Source organism: Penaeus vannamei, chromosome 10 (genome assembly GCF_042767895.1).
Source record: "Penaeus vannamei isolate JL-2024 chromosome 10, ASM4276789v1, whole genome shotgun sequence".
In the NCBI taxonomy this organism is placed as follows: Eukaryota; Metazoa; Arthropoda; class Malacostraca; order Decapoda; family Penaeidae; genus Penaeus; species Penaeus vannamei.
Genome location: NC_091558.1, coordinates 15,370,968 through 15,384,763, shown reverse-complemented (window position 1 = coordinate 15,384,763; position 13,796 = coordinate 15,370,968). Strand labels below are relative to the sequence as shown.

The 13,796-nt window shown below is 42.9% G+C and overlaps 1 protein-coding gene across 1 annotated transcript in view; it reads left to right on the top strand.

The window, feature by feature from the left end:
• Positions 1-9,635: 9,635 nt before the first annotated feature.
• Slip1 (SLo interacting protein 1) overlaps positions 9,636-13,796 on the top strand; it is a gene marked incomplete at its 3' end in the record, with an annotated part of 125,044 nt that continues 120,883 nt past the window's right edge. Inside the window, 1 exon segment of the mRNA XM_070126390.1 lies at positions 9,636-10,023. Within this exon segment, the coding sequence (XP_069982491.1) occupies positions 10,003-10,023 (21 nt within the window).

The following is a 13,796-nucleotide window of genomic DNA, read 5'->3' as shown; positions in this document are numbered from 1 at the left end:
ACAACTTTCGGAAACCAATTCAACAGAAATTCTTATTACAGGGGACTTTAATAGCAAAATTGACTGGGAAAGTCTCGATCCTAGAGCACAATCAGATTCTTGGAATGCTAAATTACTAGATGTCATAAATGAACATTGCCTTTTCCAGAATGTAACAGATCATACCAGGATAAGAGGGCTAGATAGGCCGTCTATGCTTGACCTAATATTTACAAAGCATAACGACGATATTAAGGATATCGAATACTGTCCTCCTTTAGGAAAAAGCGACCATGTAGTGATTAAACTAAAATACTGTCTGCTACAGGAAAAACTCATCGTAAGCAAAGAAAGAAAGGAAAAATACAATTACAAGAGAGGTTGTTATAGAGGCGTTAAAGACTTCTTTGATAACAAAAACTGGGAAACACTTCTGGATGATGAGAACCTTCATGTTCAGTATGCAAAATTTTGTGAGATCTATAAAAGGAGTGGAAACATTCATACCCAAATTCAAACCTGAAGCAAGAAATGGCCAAAAATGGTTCAACGACAAATGCAAGAAAATGAGGGAAAAAAAGCATCTCCTTTGGAAAAGATTCAGAAGGCATAGATCTCAGGCAGCATATGAAAGATATAAAATAGGAAGAAATGAGTATACCCAAACCATGAGAGAGGCGAAATTAGACTTTGAAAAGGACATAATAAACAAATGCGCAAGTCAACCAAAACTCTTCTTTAACTACATAAATAGTAAAACTAAAAGTAGGGATCAAATTAGCACTATCAAAGACAATAACATTATATATTCTAAGGAGGAAGAAATGTGTGAAATCCTAAATGAGAAATTTCAGTCAGTGTTTGTTCAGGATCCATGCTTTGATATGGCAAATACCCATACAGACGTAAAGAACATCGAAAATATCGCCCCAAAAAGAACGAAATAAAAGATCTGCTAAAGGATTAGACAAGACCAAAGCAGAGGGACCAGATGAAATTTCTAACTGGGTTCTTAGGGAATGTGTCGAAGAGCTGTGTACTCCTTTATTGTTAATATTTCAAAATTCACTAAGACAAGGTAAACTACCAAAAAGTTGGAAATTCGCAAATGTTACACCCTTATATAAGAGCGGCGACAAACAAAACCCACTAAATTATAGACCAGTTTCATTAACTAGTGTAGTATGCAGACTGCTAGAAAGAATAATTAGAAAACAATGGGTTGAAATGCTTGAAAAATACGAAATGATATCAAATAAACAATTTGGTTTTAGAGAAGGAAGGTCGTGTGTAACAAATCTCCTCTGTTTTTATAATAGAGTATCTGAAATATTACAAGAAAGAGACGGCTGGGTGGATTGTGTGTATTTAGACTTTAAGAAGGCTTTTGATAAGGTGTCTCATAGAAGACTACTATGGAAACTAGAGCACCTAGGTGGAGTGAAAGGTAACCTACTCGCATGGATGAAAGACTTTCTTCATGAAAGACAAATGAGCACAGTAATTAGAGGAAAGCATTCTACATGGCGACGGGTAACCAGCGGAGTGCCTCAAGGATCGGTGTTGGCGCCAATTATGTTTACTATTTTCGTCAATGATTTAGAGTCAAACATAAGCCCAGGTAGTTATCTGAATATGTTTGCAGATGACGCAAAGATACAAAAGAGGGTAACAGACAACGTCTCATGCCAATGCCTCCAAAGTGACATCGAGAACTTATTCACGTGGAGTTGTACATGGAAAATGGAATTCAATACCAATAAAATGCCACGTAGTCAGATTTGGAGAAAGTAGAAATCGCCCACTATTCCAATACAAATTAGGGGACGCAGTATTAGACACAGCTGACAGGGAAAAAGATCTTGGGATAATCATAAATAGAAACCTAAATCCAAATGACCATATAAATGAAAAGGTCCACAAAATGTTAGGACTGATTGCCAACATGAAGAGGGCATTCGTGTATGTGGACGAAGATATGGTAAAGAAGATTATTAAAGCAATCATAAGACCAGCTCTTGAGTACGGTGCAGTGGTATGGAGTCCACACTTGAAAAAAGATATTGACAAACTGGAAAGAGTCCAAAGAGCGGCGACAAGATGGGCACCTACCCTAAGAGATCTGAGTTACGAAGACAGACTACAAAAATTAGGACTTACAACCTTGGAAGAAAGAAGGAAAAGGGGGGATATGATTATGCTTTTCAACTGCATTACAGGAAGAGTGAAAATAGATAAGGATGACTTTTTGATCCTGAACACAAGAAGAACGAGAGGACTCAACAAAAAGTTGAAAGTAAAAAGAGGTGATAAAGATGTCAAAAAATATAGTTTCCCAAACAGAATTATTGAATCGTGGAACAGTCTCCCCAATCAAGTAGTGTGTGCCAAAACTGTACATCAATTTAAAAAGTTATATGATAATTTAAATATAGCAGACGGGACCACCTGAGCATAGCTCTTCTCCCGTATCCAAACAACTAGGTAAGAACAACTAGGTAAGAACACACACACACACAAACACACACACACAAACACACATAAGCGCCGCTGAGCACATGCTGATACGCTAACACCATCATTTCGTTACTGCCAACTAAAATTTTGTGGTCAGTTTGGTAATAATTTCACCAACGTGCAACAACAACAGTGACAGTGATAATAGCCTTCGCTGTTGTCTCATTTCGGCCTCATTCTGTTTGCTCTCGTGTCCCGATGTCCTCCTTTGCCTCGCTCGCCTCACTCGCCTCACTTACCTCGCCTCCACACTGCCTGTCGTCGTGTTTCCTTGTCTCGTTCTAATCCTCGCTCTGTGCGCTGCTATTTATTAGGGTCTTTCTCTTTCTCTCTCTCTTTCTTTCTCTTTCCTTTTCTCTTTCTCTGTATCTTTCTCTGTCTCTGTCTCTGTCTCTTTCTCTTTCTCTTTCTCTTTCTCTTTCTTTCTTTCTTTCTTTCTTTCTCTCTCTCTCTCTCTCTCTCTCTCTCTCTCTCTCTCTCTCTCTCTCTCTATCTATCTATCTATCTATCTTTTTTTACCTTTATAATGTCCCTTTTAATATGAGTTTCTTTGTTGTAGTATTCCCTTCTTCCCGCTTTCTCCCTCCCGTTCTCCCTCAGGCTTCCCTTTCCCTCGTTCTGCTCTTCCTCCTCTTCCCTTCTTCCTATTACGTTCTCCTCTCCTTTCTTTTCACTCCACTCCTTCCCCACTTCTCCCTTTCTCCGTCCTTCCACGCCTTCTTTACTCCCTTTTCGACGTTGTCTTCGCTTTTCTTCATTCTCCTTTTTTCCTCCTTTCTCCTTCATCCTCTCGTTACCCTTGTTCCCCTCCCTTGCTCCTCCTCCCTTTTACATACTCTCTCCCTCGTCTTACCTTTCCTGTACACTCTCCTCCCTCCTCCTCCTCCCTTTCCTGTACACTCTCCTCCCTCCTCTTACCTTTCTTATATACCTTTCTCATCCTTTTCTATCCTTTTTTCCTCCTCTCTTTAACCCTCCCCACCTCCCCCTCCCCCTCCTCCCACCTCCTCCTCCTCCTCCTCCTCCCTCCTCCTCCTCTCCTCCTCCTCCTCCTCCTCCTCCTCCTCCTCCTCCTACTCCTACTCCCTCCTCCTCCCTCCTCCTCCTACTCCCCCTCCTCCTCCCTCCCTCTTTCTCCCCTCTCTCCCCCATCTCCTCCTCCCCACCACCTCTTCCTCCTCTTCCCCCCCACCTCCTCCTCCTCCTCCCCCACCACCTCCCTCCTCCTTCCTCCTTCTCTCCCCTCCTCCCTCCTCCTCCCTCCTCCTCCTCCTCCTCCTCCTCCTCCTCCTCCTCCTCCCCCACCACCTCCTCCTCCTTCCTCTTCCTCCTCCTCCTCCTCTTTCTCTCCCTCTCCCCCCATCTCCTTCCTCCTTCTTCCTCCTCCTCTTCTTCCTCCCTATCCCCCATCTCCTCCTCCTCCTCCTCCTCCTCCTACTCCTCCTCCTCCTCCTCCTCCTCCTCCTCCTCCTCCTCCTCCTCCTCCTCCTCCTCCTCCTCCTCCTACTCCTCCACCTCCTCCTCCCTTCCTCTTTCTCCTCCTCCTCCTCTTCCTCCCCCTCCGTATCCCCCACGCTGACACAACGAGACCATATAAGGCAAGAGTACGAGAGACCCTGATTATGGACCTCGCGAAGTCTCTAATGAAGTGACGAAAGCTGCCATGATTCTGCCGTGAGGGGTCGGGAGGGCAGGGGAAGGGGATGGGGGATGGGGGAGGAGGAGGCAGGGGTGGGGGGTAGCTTGAAGGAGGGGTGTGTGGGCTAGGAAGGAAGGGGAAGAGGGAAGGGGGTAGCTTGAAGGAAGGGGGAGGGAGGTGTGGGCTAGGAAGGAAGTGGGAGGGAGGTGTGGGCTAGGAAGGAAGGAGAAGGGGAAGGGTTAGCTTGATGGAGGGCAAGTAGGGGGTGAGCTAGGGAGGAAGGGGAAGGGGGAGGGGGTAGCTTGATGGAGGGGGAAAAAAAGGTGGACTCAGAAAGGGAAAGAGGAAGGGGTAGCTTGAAGGAGGTGGGGAAGAGCAGATGGAAGGGAGGTAGAGGTGTCTAGGGAGGAAGGGGGAAGGGGGTAGCTTGACGGAGGAGAAGTAGGGGGATTATGAAGGAAGAGGAAAGGGAGGGGGTAGCTTGAAGGAGGGGGAGTAAGGGGCTAGGGAGGAAGGGGAAGGGAAGGGAGTAGCTTAAAAGAGGGGGAAGTAAGGGGAGGAGGGCTAGGCACGAAGAAATAGGGGTTTGAGAAAAAAAGGAAAAAGAAGAAGGTGAGTTTGAGGCGAATGGGGGTGGGGGATTGAAGGAGGGTTTGGTTTAATGAAAGAAGGAGGGAAGAAGTGGGGAAGTGGAAGAAGGATGGAAGAAGGAAGGAAGGAAATAAAGAGGAAGAGGGGAAGGAAAGAAGGAAAGGAGAGACAGATGACAAGTGAAGTTACGAACACATCTTACCTCTCTGTCGCCAGTACATAACCCTTCTTTTACCTGTTTTTATCAACCTATCTATCTCTCTATCTATCCAACCCTTCTCACTCAGATACAACCCCCCACCCCCACCCCCAGAGAAAAAAACAGCCCCCCCCCCCTAAAAAAAAGTCTTCTTGTTAACACCTTTGATAACACACGGTCACCCCCATGCCCACCTCCCCCTCCCCTCCTCCCCCTCTTCGTTATCTCGAGGTCGCCCCCCCACCCCTCTCTGCCCTCGAAATCACCAAACGCACATGGACACGGCGCAGCGGGTTATCCGAACGGCCGGTTAATGTGACTGTATTCAATCTCCAATCTCCTTTTATGGTCCGTACGTCCGGACACAGCTGGGAACACCTATATACTCGTGTACTGTACCTACAACAGTTACGCTGAAACGTGTATACTCGATTTTCGGATGAAGGAGAGAATGTAGAGAGGTATGAATGAGAATGAATATCTTCTCAATACAAGAGATGTATTTGATCGGGATCGAATATATTTTTTTGTTAGAAATGCGTGTATTTCTGATGAAGATATACTCGAAAGCTATCAATTGCATCTCTTGTATTGTGAAGATATTCATTCTCATTCATACATTTCTACATTTGTCAACATGAATACGGTTCATCAGAGGAGATAGTACACGTCTAATATACATACAACATGTACGCTGAAACATGTACACTCTCTTTCTCTTTCTCTGACAAAGGAGAGAATACTCGTCTAATGTACATACATCATGTACGCTGAAACATGTCAACTTTCTTTTCTGATAAAGGAGAGACCGATGATATTACTGATTGTACCAATACTAATAATAATTGTTGGTATTATCATTACCATCATCATCATCCCAAAAATAGTAATGATCTATAACAACGAAACCAAATTGTTAGTATTATCATGATTGCTAAATTGTTAGTATTAAATTAAATTGTTAGTATCAAATTGTTAGTATTATCATGTTAGTATTATCATGATTGTTAGTATTATCATGTTAGTATTATCATGATTGTTAGTATTATCATTATTACCAAAAAATAGTAATGATCTCAAACAACCATACCTACACGAATACCAAATACCACCAAAGATGCAATAACACACACTCATAATACTACCAATGGAACTAGTAATAATAAAAAAGGGACAATGCCAACACCAACGCTCATAATACACCGGTGCCATAAGGGACAACTGGCACCCTCTTGGCACTGGCAGTAAGTACGGTGCGAGAGAGAGAATTGTCGGTGAATCAGCCTTTGGAGGGCGAGGACTTCTGTCGTTGCTATTATTATTATTATTATTATTATTATTATTATTATTATTATTATTATTATTATTATTATTATTATTGTTGTTGTTGTTGTTGTTGTTGTTGTTGTTATTAGGCCTATTGTCATTATTATTTGCAATATTAGCGTTGTTATCATCCTCATCATTATTATTAGCATCTTTATTAATATCTTTTTATTATCATTGTTATTATTATTATCTTTATTGTTATTATTATTATTATTATTATCATTATTACCATTATCATTATCATTATTATCATTATTATTATTATTATTATTATCATTATTATTATCATTATTATTATCATCATCATCATTATTATTATCATTATTATTATCATCATCATAATCGTTATCATTATCATTATCCTAATTATAATCATTATTATTACAATATCTATTATCATTATCCTAATTATAATCATTATTATTACAATATCTATTATCATTATCCTAATTATAATCATTATTATTACAATATCTATTAACGTTATCATTAGTATCAATTATTATCCTCATCATTATTATTGTTGTTGTTGTAAATACTAATATTCATATTATTATTATCATAGTTCTCATCACCATTAATAATGTTTATTTATTACCATTATCATTATTATTTTCATTATCATTACTATTCTGATTATTATAATTGTTATCATTATTATCACTATTATCTTATCATTATTATTATTGGTGTTGCTGTTGTCAATGTTCTTGATAATGTTAATGATAATAATTATGATGAAGATGAAAATGACAATAATAACAATAACAATGATAAAAACGTGATACGCTAAAGAAAAAAAATGATAAAGAAAATAAAATACAGCCTTAAAAACGATGAAAAAAGAAAAAAAAACAAGCATAAACAAGCAGACTGAAAAAAGGAAAGAAAAAAAAACTGTCTTCAAGCAAAGCAGAAATAATTCCTCATCAGGCAAAGCAGACAGCAGGAGAGAGAGAGAGAGAGAGAAGCAGGTGGATCCGCCAGACAGCTGGAGCGACGGCAGGCAAGCAGACCTCCCACCAGCCCCCCCCCCCCTCTCCACAACCCCCACCCCCGCCCCCCACCCGTCACAGCTTCTTAGGGACGGATGGCGCTGCAAGGAGGGGGGAGGGGGTGATAGGAGGGGAGGGGGGAGGGGGGGCTTCGTAATGGATTCTTTCCTCTCCTCTTTACAATTTTTGTATTATAATTATTTTCTTTTTGTGTGTGTTTTTGTTGTTCTAAGATTCTCTTTTTTGGGCAGATTTTTTTTTCATTTTGTCTCTCTATCTCTGTCTGCTTGTTTCTTTGTTTGATTATTTTAAAGTTCTCTCTCTCTCTATCTTTCTATATCTATTTCTATATTTATTCACACATATATATATCATAGAAAGATAGATAGATAGATAGACAAATAGATAGATAGATAGAGTTAGTGAGAACTTTCAGACTATCCACGTTGTTCCACGTTGATGGGGAGAGGGTGGGCCATACCCTACCACGCTGGTCCAGTGCGGGTTGGTAGGGGTTAAAATATTCCCTTTCTTACGACTCTCTCTCTCTCTCTCTCTCTCTGTCTCTGTCTCTCTCTCTCTCTCTCTCTCTCTCTCTCTCTCTCTCTCTCTCTCTCTCTCTCTCTCTCTCTCTCTTCTCTCTCTCTCTCTCTCTCTCTCTCTCTCTCTCTCTCTCTCTCTCTCTCTCTCTTCTCTCTCTCTCTCTCTCTCTCTCCTCTCTCTCTCTCTCTCTCTCTCTCTCTCTCTCTCTTCTCTCTCTCTCTCTCTCTCTCTCTCTCTCTCTCTCTCTCTCTCTCTCTCTCTCTCTCTCTCTCTCTCTCTCTCTCTCTCTCTCTTTCTCTCTCTCTCTCCCTCCCTCCCTCCCTCCCTCTCTTTCATTTCCACCCTCCCACCCTCTACATAAGATCACACACTTCTCCCTTCTTTCACCTGATATTTTACGTATGCGACGCATCAGCCTCAAATTAGCACTGAGGCAAAATTCTCATGCACACCGACATGCACCAGAATTCATGCACGAGAGTTCGCTCCGTGTGCAAAACAGAACCGACGGAGTGAGGTCAGCGGCCAGTGACCCAGTTTCCAGGTCAGAGGTTAAGTTTACCAATAGGATGTTCGGTTTATTTACGTAACGTTGAGTTTAAGAGGTTTTGGACATGTTTTTTTCGTAGTTATTGATATTAAAGGTTTTATTTGCTGTATGTTCGTCAATGTTTATCACGTATTTTCCTTCAATTCACGTCTTTCTTTTATTTTTTTTATTTTTTTTTGATGTATTCAACATTGTTTCCTTAATTCTCTTTCCAATTAGTACAGAAAATGGTTCGTTTTCGGAAAGACAAATTATTTTCCTGGTGTAAAACTTCATTGGCGGTTTGAGAGGAAGCGAGGGAAAAGAGTGATGTATTTTAAGGAAGCTGCTTTATATTTTGTAGGAAAATAACAGAGAGAAAATGAGGGAAAAGGATGAAATTCATATTATAACTTCTGGTGCAAATAGGAAAAGTATGTTTATTTTGGGTTCGCCACATTATGTAAATATTTTTCCCAGGCTTAAACCATTTCGCAGCTCTACAAGGGTATAAGTACATCCTTTTTTTCAATCTTAAATGGGCAATTCAAACCATTTATTGAAATTTGATGTCGTGATGTTTTTTGTTTTTGTTTTTGTTTTTTAATCATCAGCTGGAACGCCATCATCACCATCACATTCGCCTGTTGTCAGCACTATCATTATCATAATTCTCATGATTACAGCCAGAAATTAGCTGAGCACTTTGTATATTAGCTCTTGGATATTAGGGTGAAGTGGATAGTGTGGGTCAGGCCGGAGAGCATGCTTGCTGAATATTGACACTCGGAAACTACGCGTTTAAAATGGGGATATAAAAACTGTGAACTGGGGAGGGAAATACTCGGGGAAAAAAGTGTGTCTGATGCTTGTAGAGAGGAATATGAAATTTTCCAGCTTGTTATATCTCGTTACTCGGCTAAATGAAATGGGCTGTGTAACAGACGCGGAAATAACTGTGCAATCAACGGCATTTATTTCCTGCGGATCAAAACGGGTTAATCAGCCGTGGTGGGTATCCCGAGAGCTTCTCTGCATGTGAATATTCGAAACTTTTCTATTAGTAATATAATGGAATCATTCCCCCGTCGTGAAAGAGAGATAAAAGCAACTTTTTATTGCGAATAAAAGCGAATTGACCCTTTCCCCTTTCCTCCTCCTCCTCCTCCTCCTCCTCTCCGTCCCTGGCTTTATCTGAGGCAGACCCGTGCGCGGCGAGGCAGGACAAGCGCCAGGACACAGCCAGGCATCGAGCGTGGACCGCGTCGTACGTCTGGAAGCGCCGCCCATCAACTCCATCCACCTCGCTCGAAATTCCCGTTTTCAGTTGGAGATTGACGGTAGTGGAGAGTACCCGTGTGTCGCAGTCCGCGCGGGAGCCCTAACTGAGGCTGACTGCACCGACCCTTGTGGAGTTTTTAGCTCGTTCTGTGCGACAAAGTTCGTGTTTTCGCTGTGTTATCTGGTTCGACATTGGAAGGAACGAGTGTTGCATTGGGTGCGATTTTTACTTTTGAATTTACTGAAGGAGAACGGCATTACCCTTTGAAAACGGCGGAAAAAATGGAAAGTTATCTCTGAATTCACCATGTTCGCAACTTTGACCTGTGGATAAAATGCGCCTGTCAACATGTGTTGAGTGAATAATTCATCGGCAGTCCACATCAGTGACTTAACCAATATGGATTTTATCATTCAAAAGGTAAGCTACAATTTATCACAAGACGGACAAAGTTTTCTGAATTGAACTTCACACAACTTTTATTTCTTTTACCTGTCCAGCGAGACTTTCATGATTTTGCCCGGCCGAGTGTTGGCTTCCCCTGATACTTGCATTTCCCTTGCAATGACATTCGCCCACCATTCACCCAGTCGTGTCTAGGGCTACTCCCAAAATGGAAGTAGACAGTCGACTCCTTTTACACACCAGTTCACCCTCGACAATTTTTTTTCTCCATTTCCATTTCACACTGCATTTAGTCGGTACATTTGAGGTCCGATCATTAATGGCCGAGAACCGCCGCGCTAGACCAAAAATTCCGCACATGTGAAAAAAAGAGAGCCGCGCGCCGCCCCATAAGGCGTATCTGAGGATGATCTCCGGAACCAGTTTGGTGGCGAGGACCCGTGACAGGACTCTGGCCGAGGAGGAGGAGGAGGAGGAGGAGGAGGACTCGCGGGGGATGCAAAGGGGAGGAGGACTTCGCACTCTCGCTCGCCTCTCTCGCTCTCGCCTCTCTCTGTGTCTTCGATTCTTGCTTGAGTGTTTTCTCTGTCTGTTTACCTGTCGGTCGTGTTTGTTTCTCTGTTCCTGTACCTGTTTGTGTCTCGTTTCCTATTTATTTCTGCTTCTCTGTCTCTCTTTCTGTTTCTGCTTGTCTCTACCTCTATCTGTCTCTACCTCTATCTGTCTCTGCCTGTCTGTCTGTCTGTCTGTCTGTCTGTCTCTCTCTCTCTCTCTCTCTCTCTCTCTCTCTCTCTCTCTCTCTCTCTCTCTCTCTCTCTCTCTCTCTCTCTCTCTCTCTCTCTCTCTCTCTCTCTCTCTCTCTCTCTCTCTTCTTTCACTCACTCTTTCAATTCTATTCCTTTTGAATCCCTTTGCATTTTCGAAGCTCGAGCAGAAAGACTTTGTACTCGAAGGAAAATTTGTTCTAGGTGAGGAGGTTGACTCTTTCATAGTGATGTTCGGAATATATATATATATATATATATATATATATATATATATATATATATATATATATATATATATATATATATATATATATATATGTATGTATATTGAATTGTTTGTTCGTGGGTTTATTTATTCATTTATTTATCGTTTAACTGAGGAATTTATTTAGCTGCTTCTTGCTCATTGTCGATTGAAAATATTTTGGGACTTGGGACTTCATGCGAATTTAAGATAATTTGCTGAATGTTAACGGAAGTCCGGAAAGACGCTGGGATGTGACTTTAATTGTTTATTGAAAAGGTTCATTGGATTCGTGCTTTCTGCGGAGTTCACTTGCCTAACGTAACGGGCAGTGCGTTTTTGCAATTTATAGGCCTATCACGCAATTTTCCTAATTCTCTTGTTTTCATTGGTAATCGTTGTCACATACAGACAGTGGCTTTTATATTTAGCTGCCTGTTTTCCATTGATATTTTTTTTTTCCTTTCTGTTTATTGCATGGGTCCGCATTGCAAATATTATTAGCCCTCTTGAACAAACGACACTGCACGCTGTTTTGTAATGCCATTTCAGAACGGTGCAAAAAACTCATTCCTGTTGTTTAATGTTGCTTTTATGTAATGTTGCATGAGAGTCACCGTTACATAATGTTCCACACGAGTTTTGTCAACATTTTTTTTTGCGAACTCTGGTTTTATACGGGTTAGATATGACGATTTTTTGTTATTTATTTGTTTATTTATTTACTTTTTTGTATCTATTTATGTTGTTATTATCATTTTTTGCGTCTTTCTATGAGAGTGGCTACCTTTAACGTAGCACTTTCAGACGAGAGGAAAATAGTTTGCAGAGTTTTCAAGCATTTAACTCGAGGGAAAAAAATCGTGTTTTGCCGAAGGTGTTCGTCGCGTCCTTCAACATGGCCGCGAGAAGCCCCACAGAAACCCTTTAAGCATTCAAACAATATAGCCCTTGATATGCTGAGCTCTATAGATGTCGTAAAATAATGACCTTAAGCTGGAGTTTTATGGTGGTGAGATATGCAGATGTACCTGGGTGGCGGGGGCAGCCTTCGACGGCGAGGGAGAGGGAGGGAGAGAGAGAGGAGGGAGTGGGAGGCGGGGTGGGGGAAGAGAGAGAGAAGGAGGAGGAGGAGGAAGGAATGGGAGAAGGAGAGGGATGGAGATAAGGGGAGGAAGGAGGGAGTGGGAGGCGGAGGTAGAGTGGGAGAAAAAAGGAAGAGAAGGAGGAGGAAGAGGAAAGGAAGGAAGGAATGGGAGAGGGATTGGGATAAGGGGAGGGAGGAGGTGGAAGTGGAAAAGGATAAAAGAATGGGAGAAGGAGAAGGGATAGGAGAAAAGAATGAGGGAGATATAGAAATATGATCAGTGTAGAGGATGTGAAAGAGTAAAAAGAGAGTGTCTGAAAGAAAACGAGAAAATAATCAAAGGAGAGAGAGAGAGAGACAGACAGACAGGCAGACAAAGAGCGAAAGCAAATAAGAGAGACACGGGCAGAGAGAGAGAAACGAAAGCAGATCCACACGAAGACCCTCAAAGACGCGGCGATCCGACCCGGGTGTCTCCTCCTCCTCCTCCTCCTCCTCCTCCTCCTCCTCCTCCTCCTCCTCCTCCTCCTCCTCCTCCTCCTCCTCCTCCTCCTCCTCCTCCTCGCCGTGTCTCGCGCGAGGGGAATATAAACCTCTCCTCGCGCCCTGTAAACAAATACGACTGTTACCAAATCGCGAAGGCGGGATGAGAGAGCGGCGATTATCCTGTAAACATTTTCGTTCTTGCGCCGGGCGGGTGTGTTTGTTGTCCGGAGAGGCAGTGGGGAATGGGGGGACACGCATACACGCGCATGCATACACGTACACGTACACGCATACATGAGCACACGCCCCCGCAAACACGCGCACACACACACACACACACACACACACACACACACACACACACACACACACACACACACACACACACACACACACACACACACACACACACACACACACACACACACACACACACCACATCACATCCCCCCCCCCCTACACGCACGCACGTCTTCGAATCTCCTTACACAGGCTCCGGCGGGGGTTTGTTTACCTCCTCGAAATCGATGCAGACCGCGCGGCACAATGCACGGGAAGCGGGCATCGGGGGCAGAGAAATGCGGGGTCCGGGGCGCGAGGAAGCGCTACTCTTCATCTCGGGGGCTGGAAGGCGATGCGGGGGGTGAGGGAAGAGGGTGGGGGGATGGGGGAGGAAGGAGGGGAAGGATGGGGAGGGGGGAAGGATGGGAATGGGGGATGATAGGAAGGGGGAAGATAGGGATGGAGGGAGAGGGCGAGGGGAAGGGAGGGGAGGAGGAAGAGAAGGAAGAAGAAGAAGAGAGGAAGGAGATTGTGACAGGGAGATAAGGGAGAGGGAAAGATATAGGAAAATAAGATAAAAAGGGAAATATGAAGGCAGGTAGGGAAAGAGTTGTAACGCGGGTGAGTAGGGAAAAATGAACTAAAAAATACCGGCGCGTTACCCAAGATTAAAGTCGGTGACGGGAAAGGCAAGGTAGGAGGAGGAGGAGGAGGAGGAGGAGGAGGAGGAGGAGGAAGAGGAGGAAGAGGAGGAAAGAGAGGAAGAGGAGGAGGAAGAGGAGGAGGAGGAGGAGGAGGAATAATAATAATAATAATAATAATAATAATAATAATAATAATAATAATAATAATAAGAAGAAGAAGAAGAAGAAGAAGAAGAAGAGAAGGAGGAGGAGGAGGAGGTTAAGACCAGGGTTCAAAG